The sequence below is a fragment of the Postia placenta genome, assembly GCF_002117355.1.
Source record: "Postia placenta MAD-698-R-SB12 unplaced genomic scaffold POSPLAscaffold_8, whole genome shotgun sequence".
NCBI classification, from domain to species: Eukaryota; Fungi; Basidiomycota; class Agaricomycetes; order Polyporales; family Adustoporiaceae; genus Rhodonia; species Rhodonia placenta.
In genome coordinates, this window is record NW_020169839.1 from 1,869,974 (window position 1) to 1,886,730 (window position 16,757).

The 16,757-nt window shown below is 53.1% G+C and overlaps 7 protein-coding genes across 7 annotated transcripts in view; 4 read left to right on the top strand and 3 right to left on the bottom strand.

Moving 5' to 3' along the window:
- Positions 1-433: 433 nt before the first annotated feature.
- POSPLADRAFT_1145484 (hypothetical protein) lies at positions 434-2,780 on the bottom strand (the record flags this gene model as incomplete). Its single annotated transcript, XM_024485808.1, has 11 exons — positions 434-618; positions 672-816; positions 891-1,095; positions 1,153-1,259; positions 1,317-1,413; positions 1,472-1,652; positions 1,706-1,759; positions 1,813-1,930; positions 1,988-2,372; positions 2,429-2,581; positions 2,647-2,780. The coding sequence occupies 11 exons, from the start codon at positions 2,778-2,780 to the stop codon at positions 434-436; spliced, it is 1,764 nt and encodes a 587-aa protein (XP_024338650.1).
- Positions 2,781-3,228: 448 nt separating this feature from the next.
- Positions 3,229-4,597, top strand: POSPLADRAFT_1145407 (hypothetical protein; the record flags this gene model as incomplete). The annotated part of the gene is made up of 3 exons (XM_024485797.1): positions 3,229-3,769; positions 3,815-4,036; positions 4,098-4,597. 3 exons carry the CDS (start codon positions 3,229-3,231, stop codon positions 4,595-4,597), a joined length of 1,263 nt encoding a protein of 420 aa, XP_024338651.1.
- Positions 4,598-5,327: 730 nt separating this feature from the next.
- On the bottom strand, positions 5,328-7,783 carry POSPLADRAFT_1047101 (hypothetical protein; the record flags this gene model as incomplete). The annotated part of the gene is made up of 12 exons (XM_024479208.1): positions 5,328-5,402; positions 5,495-5,652; positions 5,706-5,850; positions 5,903-6,107; positions 6,165-6,271; positions 6,329-6,419; positions 6,489-6,669; positions 6,725-6,778; positions 6,834-6,945; positions 7,003-7,387; positions 7,440-7,592; positions 7,647-7,783. The coding sequence occupies 12 exons, from the start codon at positions 7,781-7,783 to the stop codon at positions 5,328-5,330; spliced, it is 1,803 nt and encodes a 600-aa protein (XP_024338652.1).
- Positions 7,784-8,352: 569 nt separating this feature from the next.
- POSPLADRAFT_1034358 (hypothetical protein) lies at positions 8,353-9,790 on the top strand (the record flags this gene model as incomplete). Its single annotated transcript, XM_024477014.1, has 2 exons — positions 8,353-9,205; positions 9,243-9,790. 2 exons carry the CDS (start codon positions 8,353-8,355, stop codon positions 9,788-9,790), a joined length of 1,401 nt encoding a protein of 466 aa, XP_024338653.1.
- Positions 9,791-10,893: 1,103 nt separating this feature from the next.
- Positions 10,894-13,207, bottom strand: POSPLADRAFT_1144067 (hypothetical protein; the record flags this gene model as incomplete). Its single annotated transcript, XM_024485652.1, has 11 exons — positions 10,894-11,087; positions 11,152-11,296; positions 11,346-11,550; positions 11,603-11,709; positions 11,762-11,852; positions 11,921-12,095; positions 12,146-12,199; positions 12,256-12,367; positions 12,436-12,820; positions 12,871-13,023; positions 13,074-13,207. The coding sequence occupies 11 exons, from the start codon at positions 13,205-13,207 to the stop codon at positions 10,894-10,896; spliced, it is 1,755 nt and encodes a 584-aa protein (XP_024338654.1).
- Positions 13,208-13,773: 566 nt separating this feature from the next.
- POSPLADRAFT_1144810 (hypothetical protein) lies at positions 13,774-14,586 on the top strand (the record flags this gene model as incomplete). The annotated part of the gene is made up of 1 exon (XM_024485734.1): positions 13,774-14,586. One exon carries the CDS (start codon positions 13,774-13,776, stop codon positions 14,584-14,586), a length of 813 nt encoding a protein of 270 aa, XP_024338655.1.
- Positions 14,587-16,342: 1,756 nt separating this feature from the next.
- The window catches only part of POSPLADRAFT_1145050 (hypothetical protein), a gene marked incomplete at both ends in the record, with an annotated part of 1,179 nt that continues 764 nt past the window's right edge, over positions 16,343-16,757 (top strand). The window contains 2 exons of the mRNA XM_024485754.1: positions 16,343-16,468; positions 16,520-16,667. Of these exons, the coding sequence (XP_024338656.1) occupies positions 16,343-16,468; positions 16,520-16,667 (274 nt within the window). The remainder of the gene's footprint in view (positions 16,469-16,519; positions 16,668-16,757) is intronic.

Genomic DNA, 16,757 nt, shown 5'->3' on the forward strand with positions numbered 1-16,757 from the left:
TCAACTACAGATTGTGTACAACGCATACCGGAGTCTGGCCCGTGAGCAATGTCTTTCAAATTTGGACTCTGAGCTTACATTCTCATTAAGTGCGATATCTTTCCCTTTTTTTTCTTTCTACTAAAGCTGAAACACACACGTCACTGTTGTGGACGAGTTGCTTCCTTCACACGGGCACATGTGACTGGATGTAGCTACGCTCAGGCATTCAAATATGAGGTGACATTTGTGCATACATTCATACATGAAAAGCTACAGAAATCGCAATCTGGAACTCAGTCAACGGACTCGGTATCATCGTCGTATACGATTGTCGCCGGGCCGCTGGAAAGGCTCAATCAGTGATCAAAATCAGGCTTTCAATAAACAGACTCGGAGCTCACCGCTTCTCCTCACCCTAGAGAATGCGAGCAATGTGGAATTAGTGGCCGTTTCACGAGATCGCAATGAAGCCACCTACATCCTCCATCCAGCTGATCTGCGCTTTCAGTTCCGTCGTGCCGCACAGCAGGACCACCTTGTAGTCCTGTGTATAGTAGATGCCGTTTTCTCCGTGCTGCATCACCTTTAGGACGCGCGAGGTGTCCGCGTGCACCGTACACAGCGTCGAGTACATTTCTGCAGTGGTCAATGACACCCCCTGGGACCCTTGACGGTGCAGCACAACTTACCTGGCTCGATGTCCGTCCAGCACGGCTCCTTCGATCTGCCACGGTAGCAGGTAATCTCCGCGGTGATCCTGTTGAGCGTCACCGCCTCGCGTGCCTCCTTGTAGTATCCATGCGACACCTCCTCGTCTTCGCGGATGCGGGTGCCCTAGCAACCATGCGGTGAGTAACAAAGTGATGGAGCACCGCGCTCCCGTGCGGCTGGGCCGATAGCGGTCTCACCTTGGCGAGGATGGCGGAGAAGTGGTCAGGGATGACCTGTCTCCCCGACGGCCGTGTGCGGACATTTCCGCGGCGCTGCAGATGGTCGGGCTTCGACTCATTGTAGTGGGTCGTGCATTCGATCCCGTACGTCACGCGCGCGACGCGGGCAGAGACCCAGTGGTCTAGGTAAAATGATACTGCGCCTTCCGCGACTGCCTTGCTCCTGTGGGTCGCAACGACCGGTCAGCTGAGATCATGCGCTGGAGGAAGCTTGGCGTACGTGTGTCGGTCCGGGCGCGAGACGCTGAGACCATAGTCCCACAACGCATTCTGGAGTTGCGAGAAGAGCCACGGACTTGCCGCGAAGCCGCCCACCAAGAAAACGACCTGAGAATGTTTCTTCAATTGGGGTGTCAGTACAGAGCATCGGATGGAACGACTTACTCCGAGAGGGCTTTCAGCCGGAGCGGATTCCTTCTGCTTTTGGACCGCTTCCACAATGGCGTCGATCGCCGGCTGGAAGAATGACCCGACGTCACTCCTGCACGAGACACACGAGACATCAGCTTGGGAAAAGACATGAGATGTATCAAGCTGACCCTGCGAGAACCAGTTGACCTCTCCGTATCCCGACAGCAGGGTCGTTGCAGGACATCGATCCGAATCGAATATACGACGTCTCGCTAGCATCTTTGAAGATAGGTTTCGTTGACTTCTCGAAGCACTCGAGCATCGTCCTGATGTCCTCCTCGTTGCCATATGCGGAGTCCTTAAGTTTTGCTGTCGTTGCCCATGTGAGCAGCATGGACACGAGAAGCGCCTGCGAACAATACCTTCCAGGAATTTGCCCGCGCGTGCATTCACTGTGGTGGAGCCCTGCATTATACCTCACGTGAAGAGCGTGATTAGACGTGATGACGAGTACCAAACGAACAACCACACTTACAATCAGGCGCCACGATCTCTTCGACGGCCATAGGCAGCACCGACGCGAACTTGTATGTACTCAGATCAACAGTCCCACCACCGGCATCGAGGATGACGACACTATGCCCGTTCTGAAGATCGGCATCAGGACAGGATGCAAATTCGACCGTGAGACACAAGTCCCTCACCTTGACCGACTCTGTCGCGAGTCCGCTCTGTACACAGAAGTGAAGGCCCGCCTCGCCTTCAGTGACAAAGTGCACGCGAGCGTATCCCGCCGGTGTGTCCGGGATGAGGCCAGCCTGCACCGCGGCTCGCCGCATCTTGGTCTGCTGATTGCCCTCCCAGCCATTCGGGTGGCTCAGCACGAACTCGATGCTCTTCTCCACAGAGCTCCAAAGGCGATCTCCGTTCGCGTGCGTCTCGATGATGTACCTTCGAGCGCACGAGAACAGGTATGCCATGAAGTCGGCAAAAATGTCGGTCACGCTTTTCCCGAATGGGAGCGGCGGCACCCTGCTGCGAATGGCATCCTCCGATGCCAGTGCACCGGGACGGAGATGCAGTTTGAACCTGGAAAGGTTCATAGTCAGCCTTCGATGTGCAGCTATACAGGAATACCGTCATACCATTCTACAAAATACAGGCCTTCATCTTCAGCGTCTAAGGAAAGGCTCGGAAGAGCAGCCTCGGCGCCGACTGCTCTCACTGACCCATCCGGGTTGTAGTAGAGAATGGATGGGATCTTTGAGTCTCCCGCTGCGTTCTCTTGGCCTGGAAAACTGTCGAAATCGCAAGTCAGCGATACAGTAATTTAAGCTGCAAGTGAACACGGTAGGATGTGCACCGAGTGACTCCTTGAATTTTGGGAACCTCCCCCGGGTCAAGAAGCGCGTACGCAATACCACTGTATGTCGTTCCAACGTCAAAAGCAATCACAAGCTTTCTGGTCGTGCCACCATATGGTTTAGCTGAGGGCATGATGGAGAGAGGAGAGGTGGAGAAGAGCGGCCTGTCCCATCGTCCTGAACTTGGATAATGTACGGAGGCAAAATTCTGAGTGGACGTTGATGGAACTGAGGAAGAATATCCACATGCGGCTAGACCTCATGTGCACGACTCATACCAGCTATGGGCATTTGCCTTCCTGTTCGGGGCGCCCCCCACAGGGCATTTCGTACACGATAGTCAACTCCTCGCTATAATTGCCGAACTTCTGATTGGAAGGTGCGAGGAGCGTACTTGCAATGGAACGGCGTCCGGCTTCATCGCATTTCCTAACGGATCCTAGCGAGAAGCGCGACGGGCTCGTCAGCAAATGGCGCTCTCTAGAGGCTTATGGCGAATGCCCTTGTTCTGCTACCTCGCCAGCGCACCCTGAGACCACCCTTCGCGGCTTGTACGCACCCCGCTCTCCCTGCCTAGAACAATGCCGCTGGCCTTGCTTGACTCCTTCCGTGGGCTTCTCCATTGTCTCCTGCCAGGAACCGTGCGAGGTCATCCGGATGGATCAACCAGATCATACAACGGCGAAACGGCACCGTTGATGCATGGTCTGCAAGACGACCTGCGGAAAGCGAAAGAAGATGGCGATGTCTGGAAGAGGCGTGCAGACGAGGAACGAGAAAGCAAGCGGCAAAGCGAGGCCGCATATTCAGATCTACAGCGGCGGTATAATAGCTTGAAGGAGACAGTGCGCGCCATAGAGACTGAGACAGTGGTCTTGCGCGAGCGCGCGGACACGCTAAAGGTGGTGGAGGAGGAGCTACGGATGACAAAACACCTCCTTCGCAGCCAGGAGCAGCAAAACACCACGCTGCAAGCCATACACGTCAAGACAACCGCCCTCCTCGAGACGCGCAGCGCCGAGCTGCACGACGCGCAACAATACCTGACGAAGGCGGACCAGCTGTCCGACGCCGACATCCTCCGCGTTGTCGAACAATTGAACTCCGAGATCATGCAGGCCGGTGCGCTCATCGCGGACTCTGTCCGCTATGAACACCGGTCTGCAGGATCGGGCGCAGTCGATACCGCCATCCCCACCGAGCTGGTCGGCGCGAAGATGGCCGAGCTGCTGCAGGTAGTGCCCCATAGCGACGACACGTTCTGTGTCCAGCTTGCGCTGCAAGCGGCGTTGGTGACACTTGCGAGATGGATCGTCGCGAAATGGATTTTATGGCCCGACTGCGACGACGGTGACATCAGAGGCATATATGAGGGCATTAGAATGAATCGTAAGAGCCACATACGCCACCACCAGACCCTCTATACTAACCAGTCACATCCGCTGTCCAGAAAGCCAGGCGGTCGCGGGCAGGTGGCGTGCTCTCACGCGCGCGCACGCAAAGACGTTGCGGGACCACGACGCTGGGGCGGAGCTGCACAAGAATCTCACGGTCTATGTCGCCCACATCCTCGCGCTTGCGGGAGCGCAGGGCAGTCCCGAAGATATCTTGGGGCTAGTGCAGGCTAGCCACAGTGACCGGCTGCGCTCATTCGTGAATGCATGCCTTCACATTCACAAGGCCATCGGCGAGGAACTTACCTCCGCAGACTTCGAGACCGTAGCTGGAGCGTGCGGAGCGCGTTTTGAAGCGGGGTCCATGAAGGACGAGTGGGGAGGGTCGACGGACGAGAGTGAGGAAGGGACGGTCCTGTGCACGACTGCGATGGGCTTGCGGCGCGTCGAGAAGCGGGACGGAGGTGAGATAAATAGCATTATGCTGCTGAAGCCTGGTGTCGCCCTCGATAGCGTCGTAAAGGAGATGACGTGCACGGAGAGGGACCTGATGTGACCCAGCCGGATTGATAGGTCGGTCACTGTATTACAATCATCGCGACCACTTCTGATCTCGGACGGGGTTGGCTGCATGTAAACAGGCTCACCGACACTCATGCCGTGGAGGTTCTTGTCTCGTGTCTCGTGTCCCGCATCGTACTATTGAACGAGTATTCTTCTGGTGTCTGCACAGTCTTTGATTGACCGCATAGTATATCTGGTAGTGCTATATGCATGACTGACTCTCGAATGCTAAACGATATTGCGCCAGCCTGAAGTCTACGAGAGGTGTGTGTAGATTGGGTACGATGACTGGACCCTACGTTACTTCGAGAAAAGAAGCAAGTCACGGTAATCCGAATGGGCTATTTGGAAATTCGAACAAGTAGTGTGTTATGTTTGAGATGTTAGCGCATCTAGATGCCGTTCGACAAAAGTCGTGCGACGTGACTGGCGGACGCGCGACATCAATAGCGATCAGCCACTGACGCGTTCAGTCTCCGATCATGCCGACAGTTCCGGCACTGCTCAGTTCAATGACACATTGCGCACAACCGTCACATTATAGTAGCAGCACGCGTTCCGCCACTCTCCTCTTAGGTCTCATGCTTCCTGAACACTCGGACACTCGAAGCTAGTAAGTAGAGTAATGGGAAACATACATATGAGCTGAGGTACTACGCGTGACCCCAACGGTCGGCACGCTTCAAGGAACGACGTACTGACCTGTCGCCGATGTCGACAACTTAGTCTCGTGCGGCAGCATCGTCATCATACACAATACTGGCAGGACCTCTATGTATGTCGCTGTAAGTGGACAGCTGCCCAAGATGTACTGATACTCACCGCACTTCTTTGCCCTGGAAGCATGCTCAGAGTTCAGTTAGTGGCGCGTTATTGACGGGGAGCTTACATTCTCGATCCAACTTATTTGCGCCTTGAGCTCGGTCAGCCCGCACAATAAGATGACCTTGTATTCGGCTCTGAAGAAATGTCCCATCGGACCTTTCTTTTTGTGCTTCTGCGCGCGAGAAGTGTCTGCGTAGACCGTGCATAACTTCGAAAACATCTCTGTGCCATGGTGTCAGCTGTGTCTCTCGGATCAATATGCTTTTTGCTCTCACCCGGTTCAACATCGGTCCAGGCAGGGTCTCCGGCCTTGCCTCTGTAGCATGTGATGTCGCTTGTGACATACTTGAGGTCTGCCTTTTTGTTTGATTCCTTGATCATCTCTCGCTGAATCTCATGGTTCTCCGTGACTTGGCTGCCCTACTATGTGCAAGCGATCAGATATAGCACACAGCACTGAGGATGATTAGACCTTCGACAACATCGTGATGTAGCCATCGCGCACCGCGCGCAAGCCTGAAGGCAACGTGTAGACCTTGGCATACCGCTTTATGTGCTCTGAGTTGGAGCTGTTCAAATAGTGAGAGCATTTGACGCCGTACGTCACCCTAGCCTTCCTCGCCGATACCCATCGCCCGAGATAAAAGGCCACCGCGCCCTCTGACACGGCCTTGCTCCTGGTTGTTCACGTCATGTTCAGACCTTACAGGAGCTGTATAACGTGAAATACATACGTGTGACGATCGGGCCTCGACAGCACCAGTCCGAGAGCTTTTAACTGCTGCTGTAGTCGAGCGAATAGCCACGGGCTCGCGGCGAAACCTCCAACTAAGAATACAGTCTACATTGAGAGAGGTGGGTGATTGAGCCGGCGGGTAAGGAAAAATAGTTGACTCACTCTCAATGAAGGCGGCGATAGCTGCCGCTGACGTTGAATCGCGTCTACGATCGCTACCGCGGAGGGCTCAAACAAGGCCGAAACTTCTGATCTATCTCGCCGTGAGCCAGTGAATGTACAGGAGAATAAGGCAAGAACTGAAAGTCTGCTGTGTACTCACCCACTGAGGACAAGCTGCCCACGACGTATACCGGCTACGGGATCATTACAGCCCATGGAACCGAACTTTATGTACGACGGTTCAGCGGAGTCTTTGAAGATTTGCTTCGTGTTCTTGTCAAAGAACTCCATCATGGACTTGATATCGTCGTCATTGCCGTACCGCGACTTTACCAACTTATCTACGGCCGCTATTATAAAACTGATCTTTTGACCACGCATAACAAGCCAACGAACCTTTCAGGAACTTCGAGGCTCGGACATTTACTGTAGTGGAGCCTTGCATCAGACCTGAGCGTATTCGCGCAGTGAGCACAGTGCGATATAGACATGTGAAAGAGCGTACAGTCGGGATTGGCCGCTTCTTCTACAGTCATAGGGGAGACTGTGACGAACTTGTACGTGCTGATGTCCACTGTTCCGCCGCCTGCGTCGACAATCATGACACTATCGCCATCCTATTACGGATCACATAGATTGAGCGTGAATGTATCACTGAGGGTCGTGATCCTTACATTCGTGGACTCCTCGACCAGTCCATTTTGAACGCAATAGTATAAACTGGCTTCTCCCTCCGTCACGAAATGGACACGCGCATGTCCAGCCGGCGTATCAGGAACGAGCCCGCCGCGAATAGCAGCAAGCCGCATCTTGCTTTGCTGCGGGCCCTCCCACCCATTTGGATGACTCAAGACGATGTCGATGCGGTCTCCCAGGGAGTCCCAGAGTCGGTCGCCGACAGCGTGGGTCTCAACTACGTAACGGCGTGCGCAGTCATATAAATAACGCAGAAAGTCTGTAAAGACATCAACGACCGTCTTCCCTTGAGGAAGTGGGGGGATATCGGCTTTGTTGAACGTGCTCTTGTCTACGGTCTCCGGGCGTAGGTGTAACTTAAACCTGACGAGAGGCAAGTTAGTGACTCGGAATCAACAACTGCATGGTGGCTCACCATTCGACAAAGACTAGTTTATCGTCGTCGGCTTCTAGCTCCATGCCAGGGAGGGCGGCTTCGCCACCGGCGGCCCGTACTTCGCCTTGGGTATTGTAGTATAATATCGATGGAAACTTTGAACTTCCAGCCGCGTTCTCCTGGCCAGGGAAGCTATGTCGACGGTCGGTCATTCAGCATGAGAGCACACGCTGATTAAGAGCCCACCGTGTGACGCTTTGAACAGTCGGGACCTCTCCCGGATCAAGGAGAGCGTAAGCTATGCCACTGAAAGTAGTGCCTACGTCAAACGCAAGGACCAGCTTGCGCTGGGTACCGTTGTAGGGTTTCAGTGCTGGGGCCATGGATGAGTTACGCAACAGAGGCAGAGAGTAGAACTTGGGTCTCAAGTTCGTCAACGCGAACTACTTACCTTCGGTGAGTAAGGATGGGAGCCGACCATTTGGGACGTGGAAAGAGCATCAGAAGGAGGAGGACACACGGTAGAGTATTCATTTGCTACACACCACGCGGCGCCTTCAGCTCTGCTTTTCGGGGAACGAAGGCGACATCTTATCGATTAAGCGCCGTCTTGAGACGCCATGCGGCATGCGCATTCCCATCTGTAGATTTGTGGGCTAAATGCGAAGGACCAAGTTTGTGAGAAACATCAGTGTCGTTGCAATGAATCATGAGAAGTCCTTACAGAGAACAACTGTGAATCAGGAACCGATCCGCGAGGTGCTCCTCGATTAATGTGTCCGGCCGGTTCCACATTAGGAGTTCAGATTGCAACGTAAATGAGAGAAAGAAAATATTGGAGTTGCACGACCTACTAGGCCATTCTGTGCGCTGCCTCCCCGTTCAGGCCACGTCGCTGTGTCCCTAGTCCATTACTGCGAATTCTCACCAACGCACATCTGCCCAGTGCGAGATGACTTCTGCGCCCTCCCAAGGAGACCCGAACCCGGCTCGACCGAGTCAGGAGCGGAGGTCGCCTGCGGCTCTCAACATCCCGCCCTCAGATCGTCATCCTGGAAGTCCGACTCTAGCAGTACATTCCCCACGTTCTGATGATCCACATAGGCCGCCTAGACATTCGGAAAGGCGTGGTGATAGTAACGCGAGAGGAGGATATCCACGTCACCGGAGCCATCCGCAGCCGCGACCTCACGGAACGCACTCGCGCGGAGGGAGGCCGCAGAATGGGCATCGGCGACAGGATAGAGATCCACCCAGGACCTTAGAGGAGCTGCAGAACGAGACTCGCCGACTCAGCGCCCGTTTAGAGGCGTCCGAAAAGCGCGAGCGTCAGGCAAAGGCAGCAGTCGAAGAGATGGAAAACGCGTTCCAAGCTTTGCAGCTCTCACATACCTCGACGATAGCCTTGCTCGACGTGAGGACTTCCGAGCTCTGCGCAGCAGAGAAGTTCCTCGCTCGAGTCGACAGCTATTCCGATGCTGACATCACGCGGCTCGTTCAGGAGCTCAATGGCCACATTTTCCAGGTGGCGGCGCAGATCGCTGATTACGTACCAACTTTGACTGCTGGAGAAGCAGGGAGGGACTTGGATGAAGCAAAAATGGAGGCAATGGCCAAACTCTTGGGTCCGAACATGCTGGACATCTTGTTGTCGCGGCAGCACGGTAATAACATGATTTGCATCGAAATCGCTGTGCAAGCGTGCATCTCGACACACTTGACTTGGCTCATCCGCTTGTGGTCTCTGAATCGCGACGTTGAGTCCGTGCTGTTCGGAATGGTCTATAAGGAAATGCGAAAACACGGTTAGTGCCCGTTCACTTGACTTCGAAATTATGGCAGCCACTGACCAGAATCATGCAGAGGAGCAACCAGTCTTTGGCCGCTGGAGGGCTTTATCCCGATCCTATATACGAGCCGTCTCTGAGAGTCAGTCCATAGCAATCAACATTACGAAAATCTTGGTCGGCGACGTCGCCAGCATAGCATCTCTAGCTGGAGCGAGAGGCACCCGATCCTGCCTGAACAAAACTATTGGCGCGGCGTTTGGAAGCAAGATACAACCACTTGTGGAGCGATCTCTTGACATCCGAAAAGCGATATACGAAGACGTGATCTCCGGGGAATTCGAACCCTTCACCGTCGCTTGCGGGACGTATTTCGATAAGGGTACCATGGAGGAGGCGTACACAGTCAAGACAGCAACTACGGCTCCGCAACACACGCAGGAGGTTAAGGCCCTATGCGTGACGGAGATGGGTCTGTTGAGAAGGGAGAAGAGAGAGGGGAAGGTACACGACATGGTGCTGCTGAAGGCAAAGGTAGTCCCAGAGACACTGGTCAACGAGCTACGCGGGCTCGGCAGGGGCTCAGACTCAGCATCTAGATGACTGGAATGTGGAAACAATACTTAAAACCAGCGCATACATTCGTGGAACTGCACTGCATACGTACTTTTTGGTTGACGTCTTGTGTCAAAATGCATGTCAATTCAGGCCGTCTCAAGCCAATCTGTGGGCGATATCAGCATGGCGTTCTCTACATACTGATATTCATGATTGAATGGACAAGCATACATTGACCACAACGCTGCTCAACGTAAGGTCATCTGGACTCCTTGTCGTAAAGGCGTCTATAAGGTGAGTCGACGGCCATTTCGATACCGATATCGGAGCGCAATTTATATATGTATATATACATATATCACAAAATAAAGCGCAGACCTTACACCCGCACTCGAGATGCGTGCGCAATATCAGGATAACGTCGATCTCGTGAGCTGTATGACAACGTACCTAAGCTTGAGGGCGCCGATGTCAATTCACCAAGGCAACACATATTGTAAAGTTATTCGACAAAGAGCATTCAAGGATGCATGATGGTGAGTGTTACAACGCGCGTTGGACAGATTCGTGCTTTCCAGAGTGCTCCTCGAAGGACAAGCGCCGACTCAATAGGGGTGTCACGACTTGTCACGAGCGCCACAGACGTGTTCAGACTCCGCTCTGATGACGCGACGCGTCTTGGTGTTACTTATTTGTTAAGCGGCAGACAGAAAGTCGCAGACATCCTTGCATAGTACTGCCTATTCCTAAGGGCACTAGCTGACCATCGTACACATCATACAAAGTGCGCTTTGAGGTCCACGCGAACTCTGATTCTCGATACGCGGTAGAAATCTGAGCCTACCCTTCACGGATTATACGCAAGACGCCACGCACTGCATAAATGGTGATTCAACAGGCAAGCAATAGGTAAACAATGGACAGCGGCGGTATAACAAAACCGGAAGCAGGATGGATCACCCGTCGCAAGTTCTCCGAAGACATGCCACCGTCTGACGGGTCTGGGAGTCTATGCCAGAGTGGCTACATCATCATCATACACGATAGATGCTGGTCCACTGTACGAGTCACGGAATATGAACTCTATGAGTTACCATGCAGATGCGTATGATACTCACCGCATCTCCCTTCCCTGTGAACGAGTCAGGTCAGGCATCAGCAGCGGAGACAGATCGTAGGCTCACATTTTCTATCCACGAAATTTGGGCCTTAAGCTCCGTGAGCCCGCAGAGCAGCACCACCCTGTACGTCTGCGTGAAGTAGGGCCCCTTCGGACCCTTCTTCTTCACCTTTTGCACGCGAGATGTGTCCGCATGCACAGTGCATAGCGTGGAGAACATCTCTGCATCAACCGCGGGTATATCAGACCTGCTTGAATAACTTAACTGTGGCTTTCAAATCCTCACCTGGTTCGACATCGGTCCAGTTCGGGTTCGCAAGTTTGCCCCGGTAGCATGTAACGATCGACTTCACAGTCTTCAGATCCGCCTTCTTGCGTGACTCCACGAACATGTCGCGATATACCTCATGATTCCCGTGGACTTGGCTTCCCTGTTCAGACAATTGATAACGGCCTTCAAGATGCGCAGAACGTCCATACCCTCGACAGCAACGTCAGATAGCCATCTGGCACCATGCACAACCCTGACGGCCACACTTTGGTCTTTGGATGCCGATGTCTGTGCTCTTCGTTCAGGTTGTCGTATTGCCGACAGCATGTCACCCCGTATGTTACTCTCGCCTTGCGCGCTGACACCCAGCGCTCCAAATGGAAGGCGACTGCGCCCTCGGAGACCGCCTTGCTTCTGCTCTTCTCTGTGAGTGTGGCGCAAATCGGGTTCACAATAAGACGCATACGTGTGGCGGTCGGGTCTGGTAAGCTGCAGCCCGAGGGTCTTTAGACGTTCCTGTAGCTGATAAAACAGCCATGGGCTTGCGGCGAAGCCACCAACAAGGAACACGGTCTAAGTGAGCGGTAAGACGCACTACCAGCTGTATGCGAAACCTCGCACTCACCTGCAATGATGGCGGAGACAGCTGTCGCTGACGTTGAACTGCTTGTACAATCGCGAAAGCAGAAGGTTCAAAAAGATATGCTACCTCAGACCTTTTCCCGCGAATAGACGATCATGTGAGAAAAGAAATTATAGGTAGCGCGGTTCGGCCAGAACTTACCCGCTAAGGACAAGTTGTCCACGACGAATTCCAGCCGAGACATCATTGCAGCCCATGGAGCCGAATTTGATATACGATGGTTCATTTGAGTTCTTGAATATTTGCTTTGTATGTTTATCGAAGTATTCGAGCATCGAAGCTACATCGTTGCTATATCGTGAATTCGACAACTTGTCTATGGGCCGCTGCGTCAAAATAGCATCTTTCGTGACAGAAATAACTGACCTGTCAAGAGCTTGGAGGCCCTGACGTTCACCGTAGTGGAGCCTTGCATTAAGCCTAGGTAGTACCCTGTTATACGCGGGTCACATGTCGGTGCAGCGACGTATACTCACAGTCCGGTGGAGCTGCTTCCTCTGCCGTGATAGGACTGACACTCACAAACTTATATGTGCTGATATCGACGGTGCCGCCACCGGCATCGACAACCATCACGCTTTCCCCGCTCTGAAAACAGTTTGTAAGCTTGTCAGCTCGACAGGGAAGTATGACGCCTGTCCGAGGTTCTTGCTCACCTGCATCGAGTCGGCAACTAGCCCGTTCTGTACGCAATAGTACAAGCTTGCCTCCCCTTCAGTCACAAAGTGTATGCGAGCCCGTCCAGCAAGAGTGTTCGGGACAAGACCAGCACGACATGCTGCCGTTCGCATTTTGCTCTGCTGCAGGCCCTCCCAACCGTTAGGATGACTGAGTACAATATCAATCCTGTCTCCCAGAGAATCCCAAACTCTATCGCCGTTTGCGTGCGTCTCCACAATGTATTGTTTCGCACAGTTGTAAAGGTACTGAAGGAATTGAGAGAAGACGTCGATCACCGTCTTCCCCGGTGGCAGCGGGGGTATATCAGTGTTCTTGAAGGAGTCGTCATCCACAGACTCGGGTCGTAAATGTAACTTGAACCTGAAACGCCAGTGAGCATCGCGTAGGGCCTGATATGATCTCTTACGCACCATTCAACAAATATGTAACTATTTTCGTCGGCTTCCAGTTCCATAGCAGGAGAAATTGCCTCCGCACCAGCAGCGCGCATGGATCCACTTGCATCGTAGTATAGCACGGATGGTATCTTGGAGTTTCCAGCGGCGTTTTCTTGCCCGGGGAACCTAATGCAAGCCAATGAGAGCACGATCTGTGGGTTTTCTGTTGAGCCTACCGGGTCACGCTTTGGATTGTAGGCGCTTGGCCAGGGTCGAGAAGTGCATATGCCACCCCGCTAAAGGTGGTCCCCACGTCGAACGCAAGGACCAGTTTTCTTTCAGCTCCGCTGAACGGTTTGAGAGTAGACATTGTGTTCGAAAACCTAGAGGAAAGGGAAACGGGAACTGACCAGAAAGACGTGCTCCTCGGACGGTTACCGGTGAAACTTCTGAGCCCCGACGAGGGTGCATAGAGATCAGAACCGGGGAACAATCGGACATACGTTGAGCGAACAGAGAACGATGCTGCACCCGGTCGTATGTAAATTAGATTGAGGTAACATGAACGCCTAGATGGGATGCGAATAACCTATCGTGGATTAGTCTTTGCCTCTTCTAAGCATGCGACGCATGACTTCGATGGCGCAGCGGAACCCGTAATCCTCGTGGAGGCTGAATCGAACCTATTCAGGAGCTAAGGACGCGAACATGAGCATACTCGTGCGAGTAATTCGTGAATGGATTCACGCTTCAAGGAACCGCTGTAAGCATCCATCTGCAAGCCAGAGACAGAAGCACTTCATTCGCCTCGGACGCTGCCTCGACTGCAGTACTCTCTAGTGTCCACGCCAGCCGTGCTCCTTCCCACCGTCGCACCAATCGACAACATACGATAAAATACAGCTAGTCGAGAAACCAGCCCGTGTCCTAGACCCGATGCAGCCCACTCGCCCTGATTCCACTAGCCGCACAGCTGGAAACGAACGCGAACAAGAACATGGACAGGGGCGCAAGTCGCAGGTCAGGACAAACAATGGTGAAGCTACTCAGCAGGCGCAGTCGCATGATTCCGGAGGAGTGACCGCACACCGACAAGAGAATCGCGGAGGAAATGGACGTGTTACGCGGGGACGCTTTGAGGACATGGACCGCGAATCGCTGATGAAGGAGATACGCAAGTTACGGAGGGGTTACAAGGATGCGCACCAGAAGCTCGAGGAAGTAACTGGGCAGGTGGGGGGGCTGCAGCGATCGCTTGCGGAGGCGGAGAACAAACTCACGGTCACAGCGACGTTGTTGGACGAGAGGACAGCCACCCTTCGCGCTACTGAGACGCTCCTCACGAAGAACGATCAGTATTCGGACGCCGACGTTTTGCGACTCGTGAATGAGCTGAACGACCACATCCTACAAGCGTCCGCACAGATCGCAGATGCAAGGATCAGGCTCTCCCCTCAGACTTCACGCCATCAAGGAGATATCGATGAAGCAAAACAGAGAATCGAGTCCTCTGTCGGAGCGAAGATGGTCCAGCTCCTGCAGTCACGTCTCCATGACAGGCCATCCGTCCTCCAGATGGCGTTTCAAGCTTGCATCGTGTTTTGCGCAAGTAGAATCATTAAAGCTTGGGTATTTCAACACTTCGGTGATCGTAAGATATTCGACGAGGTCCACAAGAGGATTCACGCAAATGGTGAGTGGTATCGCAGCGACAAAGGAAGGAAAACGCTGAGTTTAAAGGGTGATTAGAGGATCAGTCCGTGTCAGGCCGATGGCGAGCGCTCGCCATGACATACCTGCCTATGTCAGACCATGTGAAGGTCGCAGCCGGACTAGAAAGCGGCATAATCGATTCCATCGTTGCTATTGTACTCCTCTCCGGAGAGAGAAGTTCCATCCAACAGCTTCGAGATCATTTCAGCCGTACTTTCGGCGCCAAAATACACACAATCGTGCAACTCAGCCTCGACATACGGAAGGCGATTGGGGAGAATGTCATATCAGGCGATCTCACTCCTATCATCGTACCTTGCGGAGATCAGTTCAATGTTGACTCGATGGAGGGTACGCATGCCGGATCTACGCTTCGTGACTGTAACGTGGTCTGTACAGTCGGGATGGGCTTAAGACGACACGAAAAGAGGGCAACCAAAATGGCTACCGTCACGCTGTTGAGACCGCGGGTGTTTACAGACCTCTCGCTGGAGGAGCTCCGGCGACCCGCGAGACCATCAAAGAGATGACAGGCAGATTTTGGTACCTATGCAGACCTAACGGTGCTGCTGCTTTTTTGTTGCAATGAGATGTGGCTGATTTTGTGAAGTGGGGCTCGTAAATGCGGTGCTACTGAAGAGTCTATGCGAGTCAAATGCGATGTGAATACTGAGGTAAGGATGTTGGCACGTACATGCCCAACATATATCGTTTCTGGTGCTCAGAGCAACCACCAACACGTTCGTTCTTTGCTTGGAAGACGCCCATAGGACATGAGCTGGCGCCGGCCCTTGTGCCCGCATTGCCGCCGAAACATGTATTCACCATGTCGATACATTCGTGCGAGTAAAGCATGGCAAGACACAGTATAAGGCCACCAAAATGAAGTATTATAGATTATGTTCAAACAGAGCTTTGATAGATATGTTGGAACTTGGGATTGTGGCGAGCGCATGCCACCGTATTTGGCATTGTTTGTAGTATCTCGCAGACTTTGCGCGAGCCGCTCTGTACGTTCCTTACGCGTTTGACAGAGCTCAGTCAAACGCGATATATCTTGTCGATCTTTCTTGCTTCGAGTCTCAGACGAACTTTAACAGGATACTATCATAATGAAGTTCTCGGAGTCCCACGCGGCTTGCGCCACAGCCACAGACGCGTTGAAACTCTGCCTAAGAACACAAGCTTGATCACGCACCGTGATTCTCAATATGACTAGTGACACGTGGCTGAGACAACGCCTCTCCGGTGACCTACATTGGAACGATGTACAAACGCATCGTGAGATATACAGTACTTGTTTACCTCGCACAACTCTATTGTGTTCATTGTGAAGACCATGTCAGGCTGAATGTCATGCCTCCGCGCGGCGTACCACAGTTCAGACAAGACGACTTGTGCTGGTCGTGTAGGGCCGTCATGATACGAGCAGCACACAAGACTTATTGTGCATATTCATTGTCCGAGTTATAAGGACGCAGGTATCATGCATATGGTCGAATAACAGCGGTCGCTAGCGAAAGGGCCTTGTGCGGTCAACGCGCCGGTGATTAGCGCCTTTGCACGTGCCTATGTGCGTCCATGAAGATCCCAATCTCAGATCTCATTGTTGGCAACACTCAGCATTCCCACGACGTGCGAATGTCTTGTATTCAAATCAGCCATGTGTCTGCCAATTGCACAGCAAGACAATACGTGATTGCTAGACATACAGCGCGGCTTCATGGGGCCATGAACTATCCCATCACTCCTGTTTACGACACAGAATGGCCCCCTCCCTCGCATTCTCGCCCCCATCGGCATCTACATTGCTTTGTGGCTGGATCCAGTCGGAATGGCAGAAGAACTTGACATCCATGCGGTGCTTACTGCTGCGCAGGCCATGACACCTAGAAAATATCTAGGATACGTCCACGTCGTATGCATTTCTTGACATATGTACCAATCGATATTCACTGTAAACTCGCAGGTCAGAGACTTCCCCTTGCCATCGCGACCATGGCATCGATGCCACATCCGCTTCGTAGGAGAGGGCATGCCAGAGGAACAACCCGAGAAAGGCATCCTTTCGGACATGTGTACGCCCATCGAGCCCACCACTGCACATCCCGCAGGCCGTGAACCACTTCATCCTTCCAGACTGTTCCCGTATCCGAACTGCTACCAACATCATTTTATTGACAAACTCGTGCGAGTCCCTACTCATA